Below are 26,147 nucleotides of genomic sequence, written 5' to 3'. Positions count from 1 at the left end.
GCTATTAATAAACAATTCTCAGAAGAGAAGATACAAATAAATGGCCCATAACCATATAAGTAGATTCTCAACGTTACTAGTAATCAGGGAAATACATATAAAAATAACACTGGCATAGTCTCACAATATCAGGCTAACAAATTTTAAGTCTGATAGTATCAAATTGTTGACAAGGAAGTGGACAACTGGGAAAAATCACTGCTGCTAAGTATATAAATTGATATAACCACTTTGGAAACCAACTTCCCCTGGTAGTTTACATGCTCTAAAAAATATTCATGCATATGTGCACACTAAGTTATACAGATCTTGTGGCTTAGGTTTCAGACTACTGCAATAAAGTGAATATCACAATAAAGCAAGTCAGTATTTTTTTGGCTTATAGTGCATATAAAAGTTATGTTTACACTATCCTGTGGTCTTGTAAGCATGCAATAGCATTATGTCTAAAACAACATACATACCTAAATTTAGAAATACGGCTAAAATAGTGCTAATGATCATCTTAGCCTTCAGTGAGTCATAATCTTTCAGCTGGTGAAGGGTCTTGTCTTGATGTTGATAGCTGCCGAAGGTTGGGGTGACTGGCAGTTTAAAAAATAAGCAACAATGGGGTTTGGCACAGCTGTTGGCTCTTTTCTTTTATGAAAGATTTCTGTGTAGCTGGTGATGTTGTTTGATAGCACTTTACCCACAGTAGAAATTATTTCAGTATTAGAGTCAATCCTCTCAAACTCTGCCACCGCTTTATCGACTAAGTTGATGTAATATTCTGAGTCCTTTGTTGTTACAAAAATGTTCATAGTATTTTCACCAGGAGTAGGTTCCATCTCAAGAAACCACTTTTTAAAAAAATTTTAAAAATTTATTTATTTTTTGAGACCGAATCTCACTTTGTCACCAGGCTAGAATGCAGTGGTATGATCTCAGCTCATTGCAACCTCTGCCTCCTGGGTTCTAGTGATTCTCCTGCCTCAGCCTCCCGAGTAGCTGGGACTACAGGTGTGCGCCACCACGCCCAGCTAATTTTTGTATTTTTAGTAGAGACCAAGTTTCACCATGTTGGCTAGGATGGTCTCGATCTCTTGACCTCATGATCCGCCTGCCTTGGCCTCCCAAAGTGCTGGGATTACAGGCATGAGCCACCACGCCCAGCCAAGAAACTACTTTCTTTGCTCATCCATAAGAAGCAAATTCTCTATTCAAGTTTTATCATAAACTTGCAGCAGTTCAAGTCACATCATCAGGCTCCACTTCTAATCCTGTTTCTCTTGCTATTTCTACCACATCTGCAGTTACTTCCTCCAACTGAAGTCTTGAACTCCTCAAAGCCATCCACGAGAGTTGGAATCAGCTTCTTCCAAACACCTGTTAATGTGGATATTTTGACCTTTCCCATAAATAATGAATGTTCTTAGTGGCATCTAGAATGGTGAATCCTTTCCAGAGGGTTTTCAGTTGACTTTGTCCAGATACAACAGAAGAATCACTGTCTATGGCACTTACAGCCTTACAAAACATATTTGTGAAATAATAAAACTTGAAGGTCAAAATTATTCCTTGATCCATGGGCTGCAAAATGGATGCTGTGTTAAGAGACTTGAAAACAACATTAATCTCCTTGTATATCTCCATCAGAGCTCTTAAGTGTCTAGGTTCAATGTCAGTATTTTGAAAGAAGTTTTTTGTTTTGTTTTGTTTTGTTTTTTTCTGAGCAGTTGGTCTCAATAGTGGGCTTAAAATATTCAGTAAACCATGTTGTAAACAGTTGTACTATCATCCAGGCTTTGCTGTTCCATTTATAGGGCACAGCCAGAGTAGATTTAGCATAATTCTTAAGGGCCCTAGGAGTTTCAGAATGGTAAGTGAACACTGACTCAGTAATAATGGTGAAGAAGTTTGAAATATTTCAAAAATTACCAAAATGTGACACAGAGACAAAATCAGCACATGCTGTTGGAAAAATGGGGCCAATAGACTTACTTCACACAGGGTTGCCACAAATCTTCAACTTGTTTTAAAAAAAAAAAAGCAATATCTGCAAAGCACAATAAAGTGAAGTGCAAAATTACAGAATTTTTTAAATTGTGAAAAACAAGAAACAGTTATCTATCAATGGAGAATGGATTTAGAGAAAATGATATATTCATACAGTAGAATATTATACAAAGTTTAAAAAAAAAAGTGAAAGGAACTATGAATCAAAATAGATAAACTTGAACAAAGTTTGAGTATAAAAAGCAACTTATAGATGAATGTATACATTATGATATTTATATGAAGTTTGAAAGCATGCAAAACAACATGTTGCTTTGTTTCTTGATACATATGTAATTATGATATAAAAACGTACACGGGAAGGAAAAAATTCAAATTCAAGGTAATGACTACCTCTGGTGATCAGCAGGAGATAAGCTTATGAAAGGGAGCCTAAAGGAAGCAATTACATCTATATTGTTTTATTTCTTTTCTAAAAAGCTGAGGCAGGTATTATAAAATGTTGAACTTTTCTGAGTTTGATGGTGGGTATAGTTAGGTTAGGCTGTTCTCTGTACTTTTCTGTCAATTATGTGTATTGACAATTTTATATTTCCTATGAATATTGTTACATTTTAACCAATGAACCTATCATAAAATCATCTATTAACTCATACCATCTCTCAGAATTGCTTACCATTCTAAAAACTTGTCTTCAAGAATAAAACTTTGTGAAGAGTGTTTGGATTCTTCGTTAATTGTTGATTTTTTTTTTCTCTTGAGATTAGCTATTTCAAAATGATAGTACTAGCTACTACCATTTATGCAGGGCTTACTCTGTGCCAGATACTATTATAAGCCCTTTACTTATATCTCATTTAGTTCTGTAAACAACCCTGTGAAATAATTATTATTCACATTTCCAGTGGGAAACAGGCTTAGAGAAAGTAAGTAGTTTGTCAAAGGTTACACAGCTAATAAATAGTAGGGTCAGAATTGAAATGTGCATCTCTGTGACTCCAAAACCCATGCTTTTAAGCCACATTATAAAGCCTTTTCTTTACCTGTAGTTATAAAAATTGTGTAATAAATTAGGACTTATTGAAAGGGGAGGAGGGCAAACATGTCTGTGGCATATGATCATTTCTGAATTGGAAGAGACCTAAGCTATAAGCATCTCTTCACATTTGTAGTCTTTTCTCCAATCCACTGTATTCATACCTGACTCCATCCTCTTGTTATTTTTGAAACCTTACTATCATTTTCTGTAAAACATAATAGACTGCAATTTCTGGTGTTATGATAGCAATTTTTAGTTGAGAATAAAGTTGAAGGAGTTAAAAATTGGGAAGTCAACTAGGAGCCAGCTCAAGGAATCCAGTATGACTTAGAAGTTTACATGCCATATTGCATTTTGCAACAACCAGAGCTCACGTCTTCTGATGTCTGATCTGGTGGTATTACTATTCAATCATTTCTTAAAAAGCAATCTGAGGCCAGGCGCAGCAGCTCACACCTGTAATCCCAGCACTTTGGGAGGCTGAGGCAGGAGGATCACTTGAGTCCTGCAGATCAAGACTAGCCTGGTCAGGCCCGGTGCAGTGGCTCACGCCTGTAATCCCAGCACTTTGGGAGGCCGAGGCGGGCGGATCACGAGGTTAGGAGATCAAGACCATCCTGGTTAACATGGTGAAACCCCGTCTCTACTAAAAATACAAAAAAATTGGCCGGGCGTGGTGGTGGGCGCCCGTAGTCTCAGCTATTTGGGAGGCTGAAGCAGGAGAATGGCGGGAACCTGGGAGGCGGAGCTTGCAGTGAGCCGGGATAGCGCCACTGCACTCCAGCCTGGGCGACAGAGGGAGACTTTGTCTCAAAAAAAAAAAAAAAGACCAGCCTGGTCAACACGGCAGAAACCCTGTCCCTACAAAATACACAAAAAATTTAACCAGGCGCGGTGGTGTGCGCCTGTGATTCCAGATATTCAGGAGACTGAGCAGGGAGGATTGTTTGAGCCCAAGAGGCAGAGGTTGTAGTGAGCCATGATTGCACCACTGCACTCTAGCCTGGGTGACAGAGTAGGACCAAGACCCTATCTCAAAAAAAAAAAGCAATCTGAAAAACATCATTAAGGGTGATTTAATTCATAACCGTCTTTTGTTTCATTTCCTTCTACCTCTTTCTACTATGCTCCTCCACTAGATGTCCTCTTCCTCTTGCTAGAATTACCCTTTATGGAAGTGAGCTCCTGCTAGAATCTAGAGCACCATTTTCATAATAGTTTTATACCAGGAATACAGCACAAGATAGAAGAGGAGCGACTCTATTTCTGCTAAAATCAAGATAACTACTCTCTTTTTCCCCAGAAATCTTCAAAACCAGTATATTCTGCTCTTTTTAACTGAGCCATTAGAATTTAGTTTATTGATTGGTGATATTAATGATGGCAAAATTTTGGGCAGTTCGGATTTTGTTTAATTGTTTTGTGAAATTAGAACAATGAATTTTAGATGACATGAACTGTTACTTCTGGTTTATAGAATATGAAAGTACATGTCTACCACTGAGAACTATAAAAACATGTCTGGCTTCAGTATTCTAAATGTTTATACCTTACCTAGTTGTACATGTTTATATTCTTTGTTGTTCAAGTTAAGCTTTGTTTTCTAGAACCAAAAGTCTGCCCACTCTTATGGCCATGTTTGTTGATAATACTCTACTGGAAACCTTTAATGAGAGCTGTTATAACATAAAAGGATTCTATTATTCATCAGAAAGAACTGATTTACTCTCTTACTTGAGAATATTGGGATCTCTTCTATTAAAATTATAATTAGTAGTCATATAATTTTTGTTTAGAGACTTTCAAAGAAATACATAACTGTGCTCGCATAGTCGTGCCCCATAATTAAATCTTTCTGTGTTTGTAATGGTAGATTATTTATGTTTTACCTTCTTTATTTTCTAAGGAACTGGCATTTGATCCATATGAATCGTATGCTCGAGATATTTTGCGACCTGGTTTTCATGATCGTTTCCTTAGTCAGTTATCAAAGCCTGGGGCAGCACTTTATTTGCAGGTATAGTAATTTTTAAATCAAGATGTACAATGTCTGAAAAGTAAACTTAAAAAAAAATTAAATCACTTTTTTTTTCTAGTCAATAGGCGAAGGTTTCAAAGAAGCTGTTCAATATGTTTTACCCAGGCTGCTTCTGGCCCCTGTTTACCACTGTCTCCATTACTTTGAACTTTTGAAGGTAAGAAAACTCTTTATTGTTATTTATAACATATTGAGGTGTGATGAATTTCTTTTTGCTACTTCATTTGTAAATTATTATGTGAGTACCCTGCACATTAGTGTTTCCATTTTCTTTCTTAAGAAGCAAATGGAAATCAGTCTGCAAAAGAGTAGCATATTCTGTCGTTTTAGTAGTGAATTTTATTTTTAATTTCTTTTTGTTTTTCCTTTTTTTCTTTTATTGGTTTTTATAGTGAATGTTAAAGCAATTGTCAGATATTTTTATCTTGTACCTTTACTTTTTGTTTACATGGCTGATTCTTTGAAAACCACCTTGGATTTATGCATCACAGTTTCCATTTGGGGACCTCAGCAGACTCAGGGACTCAGTGTGAGGATAAGAGAGCCAGTGTGAGGATAAGGCCAAAGTAATGGGGAAGGTTAGTTTACCTGACTTTGATAGCTCAAGTTTGCAACTGTCTGTATTAAACTGTTTATCATTGCTTTAGAAACAATATATTTCTATAATCTCAGTAAAAATTGCCCATTTGATTACAGTTCAAAATATTAAGCACTGACTGAAAGGAAAGGGTTTTTTTTTCTTTTCCTATTATATACTGAAATTAAAGAAAAGAGTCTGTATAAACTATAATTCAGTAGTGTAGCTCAAAGTGATATTCTCTCTACCTTTAATGGACTAGCCTTGTAAAGACAAAAGAAGACATGCATTATTCTTTAGCTTTCAAATGAGTATTTGTTTCATCAAAGAACACTTCTGTTTAGTATCATGATTCTTTTATGGAGACTATATTACTGGAAATCATATTTATAGTTTGCAGATGATAAAATGGGCTCTCTGTAATGAATCAATGAATGAACAGAAGGTCTGTGAATTTATTAACAGTAAACTAGAGGAACTGTCATTCCTACATTTTCTCAGGTCTCTGCACTGCATTTGGAATTCAGTTTGATTTCTCAATTAGGAATGTTTACATTGAGAAAAGACTCAGGGAGTTAAAAGGTATTTTTAATCACCAGGCAGAAATGACAAAGCTCTTAGCAATAGATACCATTTAAGGTCTTTGGAATTACAGGATGAGTATCTTAAGAGGGTAATCAAGAGAGGAAGCATTTAGTATGTAAAATCTTTACAAAGAATTCATTATTACTAACTATACTTATAATGGGACATTTACACACTGTTTTGTTATATAGAATTTTTCTTTGTAATGGAATTTTTTTTTTACCTGAGCCTGTAATGAAAATCAGAAAGATTCAAAGGCCATATAAAATCTTAAGGCCATTATCAATTTATAAATAAAAACAAGAAGGCCAGGTGCGGTGGCTCACACCTGCAGTCCCAGCACTTTGGGAGGCCAAGGTGGAAGGATTGCTTGAGCCCAGGAGTTCAAGACCAGCCTGGGCAACATGGCACAACCCTGTCTCTACAAAAATAAAAATAAAAAAATTAGCCAGGAATGGTGGTGCACACCTGTGGTCCCAGCTACTCAAAAGGCTGGGCAGGAGGAACACTTGAGCTCAGGAGGTCGAAGCTGCAGTGAGCCATGATCATGCCTCTGTACTCCAGCCTGAGAAACAGAGCAAGCCCCTGTCTCAAAAAAACAAAACAAAACAACCTCCCCCTCCCAATGAACCCGAAAAGCTTTGATGAAAGTTCAGAAGGCTATAAAACCCAATCATCTTAATAATATAAAAGAAATTTTTACTCTTCCAAGTGTAGCCTATTAAAATTTCTAAAATTATAACTTAAAGTTTAGTAAGTGCATCAATTAGCAATTAAAGATTTCTACTGATTTAAGCATGTGTATCCCTGATTCATATTACTGCCTAAGTTATATTGCAAAGTTAGCAGTATATTGGGCAGGAAATTTTGCCTAATTAGTCCACAAGACTCTCATCACTTTTTTTTTTTTTTTCTGCACGCCTGTAATCCCAGATACTCAGGAGGCTGAGGCAGGAGAATCACTTGAACTCGGGAGGTGAAGGTGGCAGTGAGCCAAGATCACACCACTGCACTCCAGCCTGGGTAAAAAGAGCAAAACTCCATCTCAAAAGAAAAAAAAAAAAAAATTTCCTAGCAGCCCTGGATATGCCAAATCTGTTCAGGGTTCCATGTGTATCCCGGTTCATATTACTGCCTCTTCGCTTATCCTTTTTTCCCATTTATCTGGAATTCCTCTTCTACCCTCTCCAGGCTGGAGTGCAATGACGTGAGCTCAGCTCACTGCAACCTCTGCCTCCCAGCTTCAAGCAATTCTCCTGCCTCAGCTTCCCGAGTAGCTGGGATTAATTACAGGTGTGCGCCACCACACCCGACTAATTTTATATTTTTAGTGGAGACAGAGTTTCACCATGTAGGCCAGGCTGGTCTCGAACTCTTGACCTCAGGTGATCCGCCCACCTCGGCCTCCCAAAAGTGCTGGGATTTCAGGTGTGAGTCACCATGCCCACAGTGAGTTCCTTCCTTTCTTTATGTACATCTCTTTAGAGTACTTGTCCCATTTTTATTGTCTGCCTTATCATTCAACTGTTTGCTCTGTGAGGAATGGAGCCCTATTATCTTTGAATTCTCATACCTATCAAGTGTCTGGCATTTAGGCATTCAGTAAATGCTTGTTAAAAAATGAATGGCAGGCCGGGCGCGGTGGCTCAAGCCTGTAATCCCAGCACTTTGGGGAGGCGAGGCGAGGCGGATCCGCGAGGTCAGGAGATCGAGACCATCTGCTAACACAGTGAAACCCGTCTCTACTAAAATACAAAAATTAGCCCGGTGGTGGCGGCCTGTAGTCAACTACTCGGGGAGGCTGAGGCAGGGAGAATGGCATAAACCGGGGCCGGAGCTTTGCAGTGAGCGAGATCGGCCACTGCACTCCAGCCTGAGGCGACAGAAGCGGGAACTCCGCCTCAAAAAAAAAAAAAATGAATGGCAAAAAATACATATACATTCTTTTTTCTTTTTTGAATAAGGTCTAAACTCTGTCGCCAAACTGAAGGTAATCAAGCGGATCAACTCACTGCAAGCCTCCAGTTCACATATTCTCAACCCTATAACTAATTCAAACTTTCACTCACGACTAATTTTATTGTTTTTAGTGAAGGCGAGGGTTCACGCGATAACCGGGATGGTCTCGATCTCCTGACACCGTGATCACTCCGTTATCTCGGCCCCAAAGATGCTGGGATGTGAGCGAGCCACAGCCACTGACCCTTTAAATTCCTAGTCTTACATTTTAAAGAAAATTTAACCGTAAATTTTATATAATTACATTTATTTTGGAAACTTAGGTAGAATGCCTTAAGCTTTACAAAATCAAAAGATAAGTTTAGCTATTAATAGTATAAGACTTTTGAACACAAAGAAACAATAAAATGGTGGTTACCAGAGGCTGGAGAGTAGGGGAGTAGGGAGATACTGGTCAAATGACACAAAATTTCAGTTAGGAGGTGTAAATTCAAGAGATGTATTGTACCTGATGGTAACTACAGTTAATAACAATATATTGCATATTTGAAAACTGCTAAGAAAGTAGATGTTAAGTGTTCTCACCACAAAAAAGTATGTGTGTTAATGCACATGTTAAGTAGCTTGATGTAGCCATTCCAGTTATATACATGTATCAAAAGATCCTATTATACACCATAAACATGATTTTTTACTTGTTGATTAAAAAATAAATTAAAAATAGTATAAGACTTTAATGCTACTAAAACTGAAAAAATACTCTTTCCTTCAGTAGTTAAAGTTAGCAGCCAAGTCTTCAGACTCTTTAACTTGAAAAGTTAAAGTTAATTTTTTATGAAGTAAAAAAACTTCCCTTTGTGCCCTTTTGAAATATTGCTTCAATAATGTGATTTTTGTATGTGAAGTTTAATTTACTTTATTAAACAAATTTAGATTTCTTAGGGCTAAGTAAATATATTGACCAATATTTTATTTTATTTTTATTGTATTTTGAGACAGAGTCTCACTCTGTTACCCAGGATGGAGTGCAGTGGCACAATCTTGGCTCACTGCAGCCTCTGCCTTGTGGGCTGAAGTGATTCTCCTGCCTCCCAAGTAGCTGGAATTACAGATGCCCACCGCCACACCTGGCTAATTTTTGTATTTTTAGTAGACACGGGGTTTTGCCCTGTTGGCCAGGCTGGTCACAAACTCCTGACCTCAAGTGATCCACCCACCTCGGTCTCCCAAAGTGCTGCGATTATAGGCGTGAGCCCCCACACCTCGCCTGACTGGTATTTTAAAGGTTAGCAAATCAGTACATGTTTGGTTCCACAAAAGTATTAACATTTTCTTTGTTCCTTAGACATAGGATTTTATCTCCCCAAGATGCACCCAAACAAACCTTAGAAAAAAACCCATCCAGGATGACTTTGAATTCCCTAGAGAATTACCTTTACTTTTTCTTGTATGCTGGGTACTTTTAACCTAAGGGAAAGTAAGTTTCCCTCTATTTTAAAATTCAGGTTGAAATCTTATGTTGTTATGTGTACATGAGTGTATTTGGTTTCCTAAGGCTGCTACAGCAAAGTACCACAAACTCAGAAGCTTATAAACAACAGAAATTTATTCTTTCACAGTTCTGGAGGCGGGGAATCTGAAATCAGGGTTTGGGCAGGGCCACACTTCCTCTAAAGGCTCTAAGGAAGAATCCCTGCTGCCTCTGCCTAGCTTCTGGTGGACCCTAGCAATTCTTAGTGGTCCTTGGATTATAGTTGCCATCACTCCCGCCTTTTCCTCCATCTGCATTTCAAGTTCTTCACAGCTTCATGTTCTTCTCTATGTGTCTGCATCCAAATCACCCTTTCCTTTCTCTTACAAAGACACCAAGTCAGTGGATTTAGGGCTCACCCTAATCCAAGATGATCTCATCTCAACTTGATTACATCTGCAAAGATCCTGTTTCCAAAGAAGATCACATTCATAGGTACCAGGGGTTAGGACTTGAACATATCTTTCATGGGGGACACAATTCAACCCTTAACAGTAAGTTTTTGGTACACTATAAAAATAAAATTTTTGTTGTTCTGATTCTCCAGCATACATACTGGCTACATTGGCTTTATACACTGGCTACCCGCTAACACCTCCATCCCTCTTTTTTAGAGATAGGTCTTGCTCTGCTACCCAGGCTGGAGTGCAGTGGTGTGATCATAGCTTGCTGCAGCCTGGAACTCCTGGGATCAAACAGTCTCACCCCAGCCTCCCAAGTAACTGGGACTACAGGCATGCACCACTATGCCCAACTAATTTTTTTAAATTATTTTTTTGTAGAGACAGGGTCTCATTTTGTTGCCCAGGCTGATCTCAAACTCCTGGGCTCAAGGGATCTTCCCACATTGGCCTCCCAAAGTGCTGGGGTTAGTGGCATGAGCCACTGCACCCAGACTCTTTTTCCCCCTCTTTTGCCCTTTTTTTTTTTTCCCTGTTTTCTTTTTTTGCATTAGGCCAATTATTTCATCCTGATCTTAGATTTTTTATTTTTATTTATTTATTTATTTATTGAGATGGAGTCTTGTTCTGTCACCCAGGCTGGATTGCAGTGGTGCTGTCACAGCTCACTGTAACCTCGACCACCTGCGCTCAAGTGATTCCTCAGCCTCACAAGTAGCTGGGACCACAGGCACATGCCACCACGCCTGGCTAATTTTTTAAAATTATTATTTGTAGAGATGAGGTCTAGCTATGTTACCCAGGCTGGTCTCAAACTTCTGGGCTCAAGGGCTTCTCCCACCTAGGCCTCCCAAAGTAATCCCCAAAGGGATCATAGGATTATAATCCCAAAGAGATCATAGGATTACAATCCCAAAGGGATTATAGGCGTAAACCACCAAGTCTGGCAGAGAACCAATGGAGGTTCTCTCTAGGGTACATTCCCTTGAACCAGCTTTCTAAATTCAGAAATTCTTATCCAGAAATCCATGGGCTCAAAGCTACATGGTATTGGAGCTGACCACAGATGTTGAATGTCTGAAGTTAAGCATAGGATAGTGTACCACAAGAGCCATTATAAACAAACAGTTAGCTATTGCATTACTCCAGTTTTTTATTTAATTTTTTTGTTCTGGTGTTTGGGATGTTTTGTTTTGTTTTGTTTTGTTTTTGAGACAGGGTCTCACTCTGTCACCCAGGCTGGAGTGCAGTGGTACAATCACTGCTCACTGCATCGTTAATCTCCTAGGCTCAATTAATCCACCTACCTCAGCCTCCTGAGTAGCTGGGACTCCAGTTGTGCACCACCATGCCTGGCTAATTTTATTTTCTGGTAGAGACAGAATCTGGCTATTTTGTCCAGGCTAGTCTTGAACTCCTGGGCTCAGGTGATCTGCCCACCTCAGCCTCCCAAAATGCTGGGATTACAGGCGTGAGCCACTATATCTGGCCAATTTCTAATTTTAAATAAACTTGACTACTGTGAGGTGCATTTGTAGTTAGTGATGTTTTCTCTGATTAGAACAGAGAGATGGTTTTAAAAGGCGTATTTTCACAAATGACATATCCTAACGTTTTTTAGGGTTGATTGCCTGTTTAATGTTTGGAATTGAAATCTCATTTTAATTAAGAATTTCATCTTCTCCACCCATACCTTTTAGGTGTGTTGGTATCATAAAATAATAATTTATTTGAATGTCATGACCTTTCTTTCCCTCAGCCTTTATAATAATTTATTTGAATGTCATGACCTTTCTTTCCCTCAGCCTTTAGTGGAATGTTTAAAATGATGTCATGGCAAACAGGAGCAAAAGGCTTGAATTACTCAGCAGTTAGTTAATTAGTTCTGGAATAATTTGGATAATATTTCATACATTTGCTAAGAGGGCTAGTAAATCAGGTGTTACTGTTTGCATTTTCCATGTTGTAATCCACTGTGGTGTCTCATCAAACAGTATACAAATAAAATTCCAAAATCAAAACGTGAACCTAATCTTTGCTTGTTGTGTTCTCTTATGTTGTGATGAGCTCTTTCTATGTATATAATATTTAAAATAAATGGAGATCTATATTTTTATATCCCAAATGTTAGACAATGATAATGTATATTTCTTGGCTGTATACTTTGTCATTCTTATGCATTGCAATTTACCTGTTTTATGGAATAGGTTTTATTTAGTGAATATTGAGGTTTTTCAAAGTCATTTCAGTTATTTGGGTACCTATTATAGTGAAAAGTCACGGGACTGAAAGTCAAGAATTGTGGGTCCTGGACCTGCCTGTTAATGCCTTCAAGTAAATGGTAGTTCCTTCATTGTATATAATGCCATGTTGGAGAAAATTAATTCCAAGAAATAAAAACGAATTCAAGCATTCCTTTTTTTAATCAAAGGGAAGCCATTATATGATTGTGAATGAATTGAGCATATAAAATGCGTTTGGTACAACAATTTATTTTTTATATATCAAACAATCTTGAGTTTTATTCTCCGGAATACTGCTATATTCTTTGTATTCATTTTGGTATTTTCTTTTCACAGCTCCTTACATTTAATCCCATTTTTCTCTCAGGGTTTCTTTTGCACATGGAACACACCATATTGACTATTGCCTCTTTACTTATTTCTGAGGGACCAAAAAAATTAGTCACTGGTAAAATGGTTTCTTTCTTGTGAAAAGTTAAATTTTATCATCTCAATAGAGCATATGAGTTTTCATTCTGCTTTAAAATATGATTCCTGGCTGGGCATAGTGGCTGATGCCTGTAATCCCAGCACTGTGGGAGGCCAAGACTGGTAGATCACCTGAGGTCAGGAGTTCGAGACCAGCCTGGCCAACATGGCAAAACTCCGTCTCTACTAAAAATACAAAAATTTTCTGGGTGTGGTGACATGCACCTGTAATCCCAGCTATTCTGGAGGCTGAGGTAGGAGAATCGCTTGAACCCGGGAGGTGCGGAGGTTGCAGTGAGCTAAGATCGTGCCACTGCACTCCAGCCTGGGAGACAGAATAAGACTCCATCTCAAAACAAAAAAAAAATACACACACACACACACACACACACACACACGTATATATACACACACACATATATACACACACACATATACATATATACATATATACACATATATACATATGTATGCACACACACATATGTATATATATGAATCCCTAGATGACTTTAAGTACAATCTCATATGGTAATATAATCTCAGGACTTAGTAATTTTTTAAACTATTGAAATAAACTGCCTTTGTACAAATGTAATTGTTACTATTGCACATTATTATTAAATAGGCACTCATGAAAAGCATGGTATTGAATATCACTGGTAACAGGATGCTGCTTTGTTGAGTCTCATTTACATACTACTTGCCACTGCTTTGTTTCTGTAGCCACAATAAGCCACCCTTTTGATGTAGTTAGCTTGAATTATTTTGCACCAGTGCCCAGTTTAAATTAGCTATTTTGAGTAAAAGAAGCAAAAAATGCTTACAAGAAAGGTCATTTATTACACTGAAATTTATTTTAGAAGCTTGCCTAATGCTATAAAGGTAAAACTGACATTTTGAAAGTATTTTATCAGGAAAGTTTTATGGGTTGAAAAAATATTAACATTTTTGAGATACCAGAATATTCTGTATGTAAAATGCTACAGTTAAATAGTAGATAAATGACTCCAAAACTTGAAACATTTTTAGAATAGAAAATCAAAAGGATGTCCAAATGGATTTTTTTCTTTTATAAATATCTTTATATGTATGAGAATTATATATTTTGTCTACCATTCGGTATGTTTTCCTGAATTAAAAATATAAAAAATTTATCCAGGACAAAATATCAAATGCTCAATATTCTGCTACCTGTTAGTTCTTTAAGACTGAAAAATTGCCTTGTATCTTACTGACTTGAATTTCTCTGGGCTTTACTTTTGAGTGATTAAATTCTAAATCAACTCAATGAACTAATTCATTGTTCAGTGGTGCTTTCATTAATTTTGCCTTTTCTTAAGGTATACAGCAAGCTTGTCTAACCCCCAGCCCAACACAAATTCGTCAACTTTCTTAAAACATTATGAGATTTTTTTTTTGCAAATTTTTAAAAGCTCATCAGCTCTGGTTAGTGTTAGTATATTTATGTGTGGCCCAAGATAATTCTTCTTCCAGTTTGGCCCAGGGAAGCCAAAATATTGGATACCCCTGGTATATAGCTTTCAATGTTAGATTATCTGCTGCTTTAAAGACTAAACTTGATAATGTTCATGGTAACATTTTATTTGTCTCCCAGAATTCTGCCATGTGAGAGGCAAATAGTTTCAAATGATAGGGACAGAAGGTACTTTGAGAGATTACCTGGATTCCAGCCTTCAGCCTCCCAGTAATATCTGTTAATAACCTAGTATCTTTCTTAATGAACACCTGGCCATTGGCTTTCTTTAGCTGGCCATATCGAAGAACCATACTATGAATAAAAGATATTTGAGTTTTTTATTAATGTGTACACTTTTAAAGTCTCTAATCCTTTGGAAAATATCTTTCATTACCCTTTTTATGTTGAGATTGTTATGAATAAATTTTTCTTTTTTTTTTTTGAGACGAAGTCTTGCTCTGTTGTCCAGGCTGGAGTGCAGTGGCACAAACTCGGCTCACTGCAACCTCTGCCCCCTGAGTTCAAGCAATTCTTCTGCCTCAGCCTCCCGAGTAGCTGGGACTACAGGTGTGCACCACCACACCCAGCTAATTTTTGTATTTTTTAGTAGAGACGGGGTTTCACCATATTGGCCAGGCTGGTCTCAAACTCCTGATGTCGTGATCCCCCTACCTCAGCCTCCCAAAGTGCTGGGATTACAGGCATGAACCACTGTCCCCAGCCTAAATTGTTCTTTTACTTAACACAGTTAAAACTGAAAATTTTCCTAAAAATGTAGATTATGCCTCTAGTAGAAAGTATGGTGAGTTTTTAATAATGAATGTAAGAAATCTGGATAATAAAAGCTAAGTATTAAACATTACAATATGGTATTTATTACTTCTGGAATATTTGAACATTAAAGTATTTTAAGTAAATTTTAATAGAAATGGTTTAGAATATAAGTAAGAAATCTGTTTACTTTTCACAGGTCATCAGTGCATGTGGTATGTGTGTGCCCATGCGTGTAACTGATTTTTACCAATTGAAGCAGAAAGGAATGTATTGTTGACCTTTAAGGAATACCTGTGAAAAACATAAAATCCGTAAAGTACTAATGTACTAATGAATAATGAAGCTAATTGAAAAGTAAACTTCTAGCTAGGCGTGGTGGCCCACGCCTGTAATCCCAGCACTTTGGGAGGCCAAGGCAGGCAGATCACTTGAGGTCAGGAGTTTGAGACTAGCCTGGCTAACATGGTGAAAACCCATCAGTACTAAAAGTAAAAAAAAAAAAAATTAGTCAGTCATGGTGACAGACACCTGTAATCGCAGCTACTTGGGAGGCTGAGGCAGGAGAATTGCTTGAAGCTAGAAGGCAGAGGTTGCAGTTAGCTGAGATTGCACCACTGCACTCTAGCCTGGGGTACAGAGACTCCATCTAAAAGAAAAATAAACTTCTTTATAAATCACTTTGAATATTTTATGATTGTATATCTCAAGTCTTTTCGTTTATGGTAGAGAGTAGGTATTCCTAAATTGTTGGATGAAAACTCTATTGATAAAATGTTATTTTATTTTATTTTATTTTAATAGATGGTATCTCAAACTCCTAGGCTCAAGCGATCCTCCCACCTGGGCCTCCCAAGTGCTGGGATTATAGGCATAGGCCATTGCAGCCAGCCAATATGTGATTTCTTAACTTTTCCTTTTGGTAACCAGGAACAGGTTTAGAAGATTTCAGTTACTGAATTATTGTCACTCATACATCTGTTAATTGCTTGCTTGAATCATAGCCACCTTACTGTATTGATAATTAGTTATTGATGACTAAGTTCTTGTTAAATACAGACTTTGTCTGACATAGATATTTGCCAGTAATAGAAAATACGCTTGAGTTTCATAAATATGTGTATTGCAGCTTTACTCAAAATCTTAATGTGGATATGAACAAAGTTCTTTATTATACTAATGTTAATTCTGTAGTGTAATTACAAAGAAAACCATTTACATTTACATTGTGTGTTACCATTTACAAAGTGCTTTGGTTTTTAATAACAACCCCTAAAAGTAGGCAGGGTAGGCTTTTTATAAGCCTTATTTGGCAAATGGGAAAAGTAAGGCGCAGAGATCAAGTCTCTTGCCCCAAGGTCACACAGCAGTAGAGTCAAAATTTGATCCTAGGTTTTGTAATTGAGATTCCTTCTATTATATTGCATCCTTCTCTGTATATTTATCTTCCTTATCATCTCAATATTATATAACAGTAATATAGGGATCAGAAACCTAAGACAAAATTCCACACTTAAAAAAAAAAACCTCCTCTACATGCTTAGTGCTATGCTAACTCCTGTGATCATTCAATAGATGAATTATGCTCCCCATTTCTTTTCAGTGGTATGCACCTTGAGAAACTACATATTACTGCCTGTCGCAAGATGTAACCCATCTTAAAACTGCTAATCTTGGTCTTTTAAGGTAGAAAACTTGGTTGTGTATTAATAGTAACACACAAGAAAAACACTTTTAAAAAGAATATTTAATGACACATTTAAAATTTTTATTGTGGTGACAGTTGAATAAATGTTATTTTTATCCTTAAATGAGCTTATTATTATTCTATCCGAAAGTGTACTACTGGTTCAGATTTGTCATTTTGGCTTTACAGCAGTTAGAAGAAAAAAGTGAAGATCAAGAAGACAAGGAATGTTTAAAACAAGCAATAACAGCTTTGCTTAATGTTCAGAGTGGTATGGAAAAAATATGTTCTAAAAGTCTTGCAAAACGAAGACTGAGGTGAATATTTTTACTTTTTAAAATATCCTTCTTTTTACCCTGAATATTGTGGTGTAAATTCAGGGATCCCAGTTCCCTCCTCAAGTAAACAATGAAGAAAATAGTTGTAGTGACAAGCCTGGTCTTTCAGAGGAAGTGACATCAAAGCCAAGAGAATTGTTATTGTTTGAAAAACCTTTCATATTTGTGCATTTTCCTTGCATACTCCCAGACAGGACCTCCTGAGAGTCAACTGGTAAGCTAAGGGAGAGACAGAGTAAAATGTATTGGGTAGATTTATGTTGGCATCGTTGTTCTGTCAGAGTAAAATTATTAGTGTCCTTTATTTTAGGGATTATATAACTTGAGGCATTAATTCAGATAACATTGCTTCCACTTTCCTAATTATAATATGTGCTACATGTTTTTAGCTTTGGGTCTTGTCCATTTAAACCCTTCTAAATAATTTATTTTAATCTTTCAAATTACTTTTTTTTTTACTGTCTTGGACTACTTTTTGTCATTCTAAATATTTAGTAGCCAAGATAGAAATAATCATTTTGTAGTTACATTTATAGAGTAGAATTTTGTCAACAATCATTGTACTTTTTAGAACACTGAAAAAATTTCTAGGTTGCTTTAATTTTCAAAATTGTATAATTGTGTAATACTAATCTATTTGGGGAATTAGTGAATACCTTTCTCAGTGAGACTTGTAAAAATCTAACTTTTACACTTTCCCTTATTTACGTGAACTCTAGGTTTTCTGTCATCTGTGTATTAATAATGCCTTTTTCTTTATTCTAGTGAATCTGCATGTCGGTTTTATAGTCAACAAATGAAGGGGAAACAACTAGCAATCAAGAAAATGAATGAGATTCAGAAGAATATTGATGGTTGGGAGGGAAAAGACATTGGACAGTGTTGCAATGAATTTATAATGGAAGGAACTCTTACACGTGTAGGAGCCAAACATGAGAGACACATATTTCTCTTTGATGGCTTAATGATTTGCTGTAAATCAAATCATGGGCAGCCAAGACTTCCTGGTGCTAGCAATGCAGAATATCGTCTTAAAGAAAAGTTTTTTATGCGAAAGGTACAAATTAATGATAAAGATGACACCAATGAATACAAGCATGCTTTTGAAATAATTTTAAAAGATGAAAATAGTGTTATATTTTCTGCCAAGTCCGCTGAAGAGAAAAACAATTGGATGGCAGCATTGATATCTTTACAGTACCGGAGTACACTGGAAAGGATGCTTGATGTAACAATGCTACAGGAAGAGAAAGAGGAGCAGATGAGGCTGCCTAGTGCTGATGTTTATAGATTTGCGGAGCCTGACTCTGAAGAGAATATTATATTTGAAGAGAACATGCAGCCCAAGGCTGGAATTCCAATTATCAAAGCAGGAACTGTTATTAAACTTATAGAGAGGCTTACGTACCACATGTACGCAGGTAAGAAATACGAAGTTGCCTGTCACTTTTGTTTTCCTGCTTCAAACTGATTTTCTTTCCTGCGTGGGTTATTGTTCCTAAAATAGAAAAGAAACTAACAACCAAAGACCTCTTTTCTTTGACTAAAAATACCATCAGTTTGTATTTCTTTGGAATGTTTTACTTTTTCTACTATACTTACATACTTTTTTTTAAACCTTACCATCAGTTATAGATGAGAAAATGAGGTCACTTGGCTAAATTTATCCAGTTAGAAAGAGAAGAAACAAGACTAAAGTTAGTAATAATTCATCATTATTGGGATCTAAAAAGTTTTTTACTCCTTTATCTTTTTTTCTTTCTTCTCTTTCCATTACTGAGATTATAAAGTAAACAAAAATTTTAATATAACAAAATTGTACTGGTAGTACAAATATACACAGCATTGCTTTCCCTCAGTTTCCACTCCTCAACCTGATTATTTAATATTAAATGTTGCAATTCTGAAAGCCAGGGATTCTAGTTTTATTATAATTTTTCACCTAGAAATGTCTATAGTCATTGTATTTATTATACTGATCCAAAAATTTAAAAAACCATAGGAAATGTAAACAGGCTACCTAGATTTTACATGAAAAACAAATAGGTTATTGTAATTTTTTTCCATACAAAGTTGTTTTTTGAGAGGTACAATTTTTCAGTAATATGACCTGCCAATTTAGTTGCACTTCACCAACCTTCTCTCTGTTCTTTATGATCTAGACTACAACTGTAAAAATGTTTTATTCAGTTACCCAAAATTTGTGATTACAAAATACTTCTTTTCTGCTTAAGGGATTTTTAAGGCTATAAAAGTTCAAATTGCCCTTCTTGCCACATTTTCCTGGTTTTTAAGTCCCCTTAGAGGACTTACAGAATTTTTATAACATAAGCATTCTAAACTTTATCATTTCATCCTAAGTACCTTTGTTTGGGGTTCCTAGACTCATTTGTAGTAAAATTAATCTTTAGATTTTTATCTGTGTTTATAAGAAAGAGTTTTAATTTTTTTTTTTTTTTTTTTTTTTCCTGTAGAGCATTGTAAGAAGACTTACTACTAGTGTTTACTGTCACAAGTCAGTGAGATTTGGGCAGGAAAACATTTTCAAGTTACAAAATTTTTAATTGTTTCTCTAAGACTTTATTGAGTGATAAAAGTTTTCTCTAAATTGCTATGTTTCACAAAGTTAATTTATGATTATTAATAAGCAGCTGAAGAATGACAACTATTTTCTGGGGAACTGTGCTTTTTATTTATTTTTTAAATGAGGACACTTTAAAGCAGAGTTAACTGGAACAAGCTGATACTTGTAGTCTTGAAAGTCTTCTTCCCTTAATGTGTACAATGTTAGCTAAAGTCGGTGGACATGGTACTTTGTAATGGTGGTTTGTTAGTTATTTCTGTCTGATACTTCTTTTCTGTATCAATTTTTAGCTTTGGTATACAGTAATATTTTGAGTGCTTTTACTTATACTAAATATAAAACACTTAAATTTCAAGATTTATAGAACTTTGCCAAAGTTAAGTGTATTGAAAATTTAAGTTGATGAGATTATTTTACTTAAAAAAGTAAGTTTTTAAAAAATTCCTTCGAATAATTTTTTGAGAAATAAAAGGCCAGTGTTGGTTTTGGAAGTGTTGTGGCTAAGTTTTTTTTAATTTTTCTTTTCTGTCTTCTTTTGAAGCTTAACTGAATATTTTAATTTATTCCATAAATATATTACTGGTGAAACAAGTCTACAAGCAGCTTTCGTGAGTTGTGGTTTACAGTACGCACAAATTAGTGTTAACTGTTAGCTTATCTGGACTATTCTGTAAGGCCTGTTACTGAAGTTATTACTGGCAACATAGAATGGTTTTTAATAGACCATCTATGAACTTGTAAAACTGAAATGGACTTTTAAGGCCTCACTACAATGGTAACAGATCAAGTTACCATTTGTTTTTAAGAACTGTTGGTCTGCTCTTCTTCTCTCATCTTTCTTCAGCCTCCCCAAAGAAAGAAGGGATTTGTGATTTGGTTAGTAGGTATGTTTATTGGAGAACATACAGTACAGGTTGTCGCTTACACTGAAACAAAGCTAACATTTAACTTACACATTTTTATTTTATTATATAGAATTGCAATAAAAGACATTAGATATAATACATGAGAAAAGTTAATGAATATTATAAGACACCACTTACAGACATCTTTAGATTATTATAGTTTGGTTAGACATTGTCATAAAAACAGAAGAGAAACTGGTTTAACCTTACTTTATTCAGACTTCACTGTGGTGTCAGCCAACTTTATCCCTCAAATATTTTAACAGTAATATACAAAATGGAGCTATAGATCTCTAGTCTAGAGAGTTGTCCAGGCCTTCACTTTGTAGACAAATCCCAAGGCCCCTGAAGATTATATGATTTGCTAGAAGTTCTATTACCAGTTAATTCCAGAACAAGTCAAAAATTAGGTTTCTTGACTCTAAATAGAGTATACGTTCTACCATGTTACATTGACTCATATAAGGTGATTGTTTTCATGAATAGAATATGTTGTAATTTTTAAATTATATGTGTTAATAATTAAGTAAAAGAATCTGGTACAGATGTGAGCTCATAAAAAATAAATAACTTCCTTGGTTTGAACTGCCAATAATGTAAATGGCTTGTTCGTTTCTGGGCAAACGTGTATACTATGAAGATATTGTCAGTAATTTTTTTTTTCTTATTGAAATAGGATATAGGTAAGCTCTGACTATAGATACACTTCCATTGGAATGCATAGATTTTTTATGTATAGATACTGATCATTATTTATTTTTTATTTTTTTACAAAACCCAATCATTAGTCTATTGATGTAGTTTGCTCTGTAAAGGGAAAGCTTTGTGGAAAGAAAAATTTAAATTTAGGTGAATTAGAAAGTGGTTAACTTGTTTAAAAGATTGCAACAGGGTCTTACGTGGAATCTAATTTATAACTTGTCTCTCAGATTCAGTGTTTCTGGTTGTATCATAATTGGCTAACTATATCAGAACTTTGGGATTTGTCCCAAAAACTAGGAGAAAAATTATCCAATTGGATGGATCATTCTAAATCTGGCAATGGTATGAAGAGACTATTATCCTAAGTAAGAAAGCACAAAGCAATATGCACAAATAAAAAGCTGAGAGTAGGAATTTCACTTCTGTTACAGAGTTGTTGTAGGCAACAAAGTACAAGTTAATTAATGAGACCTAAAACAACATAAGTAGAGAAATGATAGGTGGTGCTGTGTCCAGTTTGGTAGTCTATTTTAGAAAAATGAGATGACCCTGAAGTAAGGATAATAATTCAGAATTGACATTTTATGGGAAATAAAAGCTTTGCATATTGAAGTAAGCGAAAAGGTGTTTCCCTTGCATGGTAATTTCTCTTTTACAGAAGATGGCATTGAAAAAACTTAAGCCAGAAGATATTTTTGCTTAAAGTATTTACTGCTATTTTATACCTTCATATGGAAAAGCCTCAAAAACCTGAATTAGATTTATTTTGAGTTTGTGTCCTATATAAGCTGAGATCTTTTGAACAATTTTTTATCTATAGGGCAGCGCTGTTCTATTTTTGTACTCTCTGATTTTTTTAAAAAGTGTTTGTGCGTCAGCATAGCGTCTGTTTCCTTTTTTAAGGAATTCAAGACTGATTGTTTATAAGTCCTTGTTGAGGAGCTTATTGTTTCTTGTAGCTTTTTAAATGGCTGCATTAAAGGGAGAATTATCACATGAACAGACATCCTGATTATAACAGTGTTTTACTATGGTGGTTGGGGGTAGGGTGGTCTTTTATATAAGTAACTTCTTTATGTAATAAATACAAAGTTCATTGACTTTGTCAAATAAAATGTCAAGTGTCAATCAAAATAGGCACATAAGGAAAAAGGATTGGATTATCACTTCCCATCTATATTCTGAACACTAATGTAGGTATACTCTTGAGTTCCTGAAATTTTGAAGTATTGTGCAGTAAAATATCGAAGAATGGTTTTATAGTGAGGAAAACGGAGACAGCTAGAAGGTCAGCAGAAAAAAATAAATCCAGCTTCTGTTTGAAATAACCTGGACCTAAACCAGGTTGGTGATGGTAGAGTGGCAGGTATTTATATAGAGTTAGCTATTTTGATTTGGGAAAGCAGAGCAACTAGTGAACATGGTGGAAACCTTAGCACAGAGATTTGAGAGTCAAGTAGCAGAGTAATGTTATCTCTAATGATGAGGGGGAAAAACTGTAGAAAAAGTCTTGGTTGTTGACCACATTGAAATCCATCAGGAGGTCATGTTTGAGAAAGAACTTTGTGGAATTATCTCCACAAGCAAGTGATAAACAGAAAGGAAAATATAAAAATGGGCTGTTTTTAATTTTTTTACTATGATTATATGTTCCTGCTTATGTTTTAAAGCCAAACCCAGACTGGCTTTTGTATTTTCATGTGTTTACCTTTCATCTCTCTCTGCAACATGGTTTTAGAATATGGGTAGATAACTGCTGCTCCACAACTAACAACGGCAGTATAAAACTTAGCTTTTCCCATTGCCTAATCAATGGAACTAGGTACTCTGTTTTCTTTCAAAATTATATAACCTGTCCTTATTGATGGGTGTTTGTTTATATTATCTTAGCTCTTTACATCATCAGTAAGATAAAGGTCTCCAGTGGTTAGTTACAGTCATTGAAATGGAGAAACTGAGGCAATAGAAATAAAAATAACATCTGGAATTTTTATGCTTTTCTTTGTAAAATTTCAAATATAAGTATTTTGTCTTCTTAATATGTTTTTCATTCATTAGCAATTTTTCATTGGTTTAGATTAAAAATAGAATATAAATTAATACAAGCCTGGGACTATATGCAGCCTTTAAGATATTTTTTGAAAGTACTTAAATTTTTGCCAGATTTTCTTGGTTTGTTTTTAGTTTCTGCTGCTTTTGTCTTTTTGGCAAAACTACTCAATTCCAGTCAAGCTAAAAACAATTCTAGAACCTAATACAACAGTCAAGATTCTGGGAGTGTTTATTTCACTGCCAGCTGCAGAACCCCTGTACAGTATACAGGAAGGTACAGCTGTTAATTCCTAAAATCTAGAAGAAGGCTGATCAAGAGTTACAGAATCACAATTAGACTGCTAATTTTTCAGTGACTTTCTGGTGCCTTTAACCAAGATTAGCAGTACAGGTACATTCTGAATTAATCATTCATGTAAATTTCTATAGTGGTTATATGACTCATGGTTTAATTGTTTATATTTAGATCTCACAGCTGTGGAAACTTTCAGGGTTTCTTTAATCCAGGGAGGTTAAACAATATGATAGAAAAGAGCACTAAATCAGGAATCACACGATCTAGGTTCGGGGTCCGTCTCTGCCACTCTACAGTATGACCGTAGATAAGTCTAGTTCCATCTCTTCCTGCCCTGCTTACCTCACAGAAATCATAGGAAATAAGTTATGTCAAAGTTCTTTGAGAATGTTACATAACAGACCAAGAATTGGTATGATCCCATTTGACTGTGGCAATGAGACACATCATGGCTTTCCCAGCATTATAATCAATTACTAAAGTGCTCAAATGGCCAGAAGTTTTGGCTTAAGAAGATGAAAAGTCTGTTTAGAAATAGCTTGCCTTTAAACATAGCCACAGTTTTCTTAAAACATACTTTAAGTCACTTAGAACTTGCTTTTATTCTGTTTTTCAACTTAAAATTCCCCTTGATGTCCCTCAAATTTTTAGCCTGATTTTCATGGCATTTGAGAAAATATGGATGTGGCTGTTGATTTTAGATTTTTAGACTGAAATAAACTTTTCCTTTAAAAAGGGAGAGGGTACCCTAAATTTGGAACACAGGTCAAGGATGCTTGGAATACTCTGTACTGCGGGTGTGGGCTCTCTCCAACAGTGACAACTCAGCATCTCTCTAGTGGCCACTGCTTTTGCTTCCTAAACATGCTGTTTTGAGTAGCCTCACCTTACAAATAGATTTGCAGAACAGGAAGAAGATTCTTGAAAGGGAAGATTGTGATGAAACCGATAAAAATCTCTGTATTAAAATCTTGTACAGCCTTCTGTTTTAATATCTTTTCTTCTGGATGAGACATTAGTCTTTAACTTTTGAGGAACTCTGTAACTGAAGACAAACAATAAAATACCAACAGAGAGGAAATTATTAAAGGATTATATGTATTTAAATTACTTTTATCAGTAACCCACTCTAGCCTCAGAAGGCATAAAGCTAACGAAGAAGGGGACATTTAAAACCAATGTATTTTTATCCTGTAAATCTTTCTTTAACTTAAAATAGTATTATTTTAAATTCAGGGTTGTCTGATATTTAAATCAGTTATTATCTCGATGACCACATATATCAATAGATTGGAAGTATATTTCTGTTTTATGATAAATCCATGAATTTGCTTTTTGGGGAAAAAGTTATTATAAACATTTTATTTTAAGGCTAAACCTAGGATGGTTCTTAGTGAGAATCAGCCTAAATAGAAATTTTCCAAACAAATACATTGTGCTTTTGCTAAATCCTATGCTAATAAAAGACATTATGCTTCTTATAAAACTTTGACCCATGTTATGTAGCCTAACAGAAATAAAGGCATCTGCTACCCTCTATGAATTTACTATTGGAGTTTACCAGTCCCTAATACAAATAGGAAAAGAATGCTCCCAATAAAAGATTCAAGTTACTGAACTTTCCCCTCCTTAAAAAAAAAAAAAAAAAAAAAAAAGATTTACAATTAAATGTGGGCCTTAATAAAATTTGAATTATAGAAGTGAGTGATTTCCCCCCCATTATGGGAGATGTCTTTCCCCCTCTTTATGCACAAGACAACAGCCCAAGTCTCTTGTGCTAGTGACAGCAGCCTTTCTCCACAACTTAGGAGAATACTGTTAAGGAGAGATGGGAGTAGGCCAGGCCTGTGGGAGTGATCACACTCAGCTTCTTGTTTTACTTCATGGAGATGTGAATGCAAAGTAGGTCCTTTCATGGAAGGGATTGGAGACTCCTGTATTTATGATTGACCTCTCAGTGTGACTACTTGAAATAAAGGCAATTAAAGGTTGGAATAGGACCAAACCAACATATTCTATCACATTTAATAGTTTTAATAGCTTATAAGTATTTGTAAGCATCTTTAAGCAGTTGTGAGATTTTTAGCAAATAATTTAAAAACTGTATTTAACTTAAGCTACTACTTTATAAATTCCAGTTTCCAGTTGTATGCTCTGTTAACATGATTTAAAGAAAGCTAGACAAGTAATCCTAGATAAACTAATCTTGATGAAAGGAAAAGTAATGGGTTATTGCTGTGGCCTTTCTCTTTATAAGGGAGATAAACCAACTGGTGATGCTTTGAGATCCTGGTAGCAGGTGGGAGGGGAGCCTGGTTCCCTGCTTTACCTTTGCTTTTCTTTCTTGCTCATTCCTATGGCCGATGAGTTTAAGATCATCTTGTCAGTGTGCAGAGGGCAAGAAATAAGTTGATGTAAAGTTTTAATATCAATGTTTTCACCACTAATTTCGGAGGCACTAAGCTAGCAGTGCATTACCAAGCCCAGTCTGTTT

General features: G+C 35.7%; 2 protein-coding genes across 3 annotated transcripts in view; one reads left to right on the top strand and one right to left on the bottom strand.

The window, feature by feature from the left end:
* The window catches only part of SOS1 (SOS Ras/Rac guanine nucleotide exchange factor 1), a 164,094-nt gene that overhangs the window by 104,422 nt on the left and 33,525 nt on the right, over positions 1–26,147 (top strand). For both annotated transcript variants that reach the window (XM_031655088.1, XM_031655087.1), the window contains exons 7-10: positions 4,944–5,054; positions 5,134–5,232; positions 16,967–17,094; positions 17,881–18,536. In XM_031655088.1, coding sequence (XP_031510948.1) covers positions 4,944–5,054; positions 5,134–5,232; positions 16,967–17,094; positions 17,881–18,536 — 994 coding nt within the window. The remainder of the gene's footprint in view (positions 1–4,943; positions 5,055–5,133; positions 5,233–16,966; positions 17,095–17,880; positions 18,537–26,147) is intronic.
* Positions 18,483–26,147, bottom strand: part of ARHGEF33 (Rho guanine nucleotide exchange factor 33) — a 134,006-nt gene continuing 126,341 nt past the window's right edge. Inside the window, exon 20 of the transcript XR_002516614.2 lies at positions 18,483–24,698. The gene's annotated coding sequence lies outside the window, so the exon portion shown is untranslated. The remainder of the gene's footprint in view (positions 24,699–26,147) is intronic.

Source organism: Papio anubis, chromosome 14, assembly GCF_008728515.1.
Source record: "Papio anubis isolate 15944 chromosome 14, Panubis1.0, whole genome shotgun sequence".
NCBI lineage: Eukaryota > Metazoa > Chordata > Mammalia > Primates > Cercopithecidae > Papio > Papio anubis.
The sequence above is the reverse complement of the archived record's forward strand: the minus strand, read 5'-3'. Positions and strand labels throughout refer to the sequence as shown.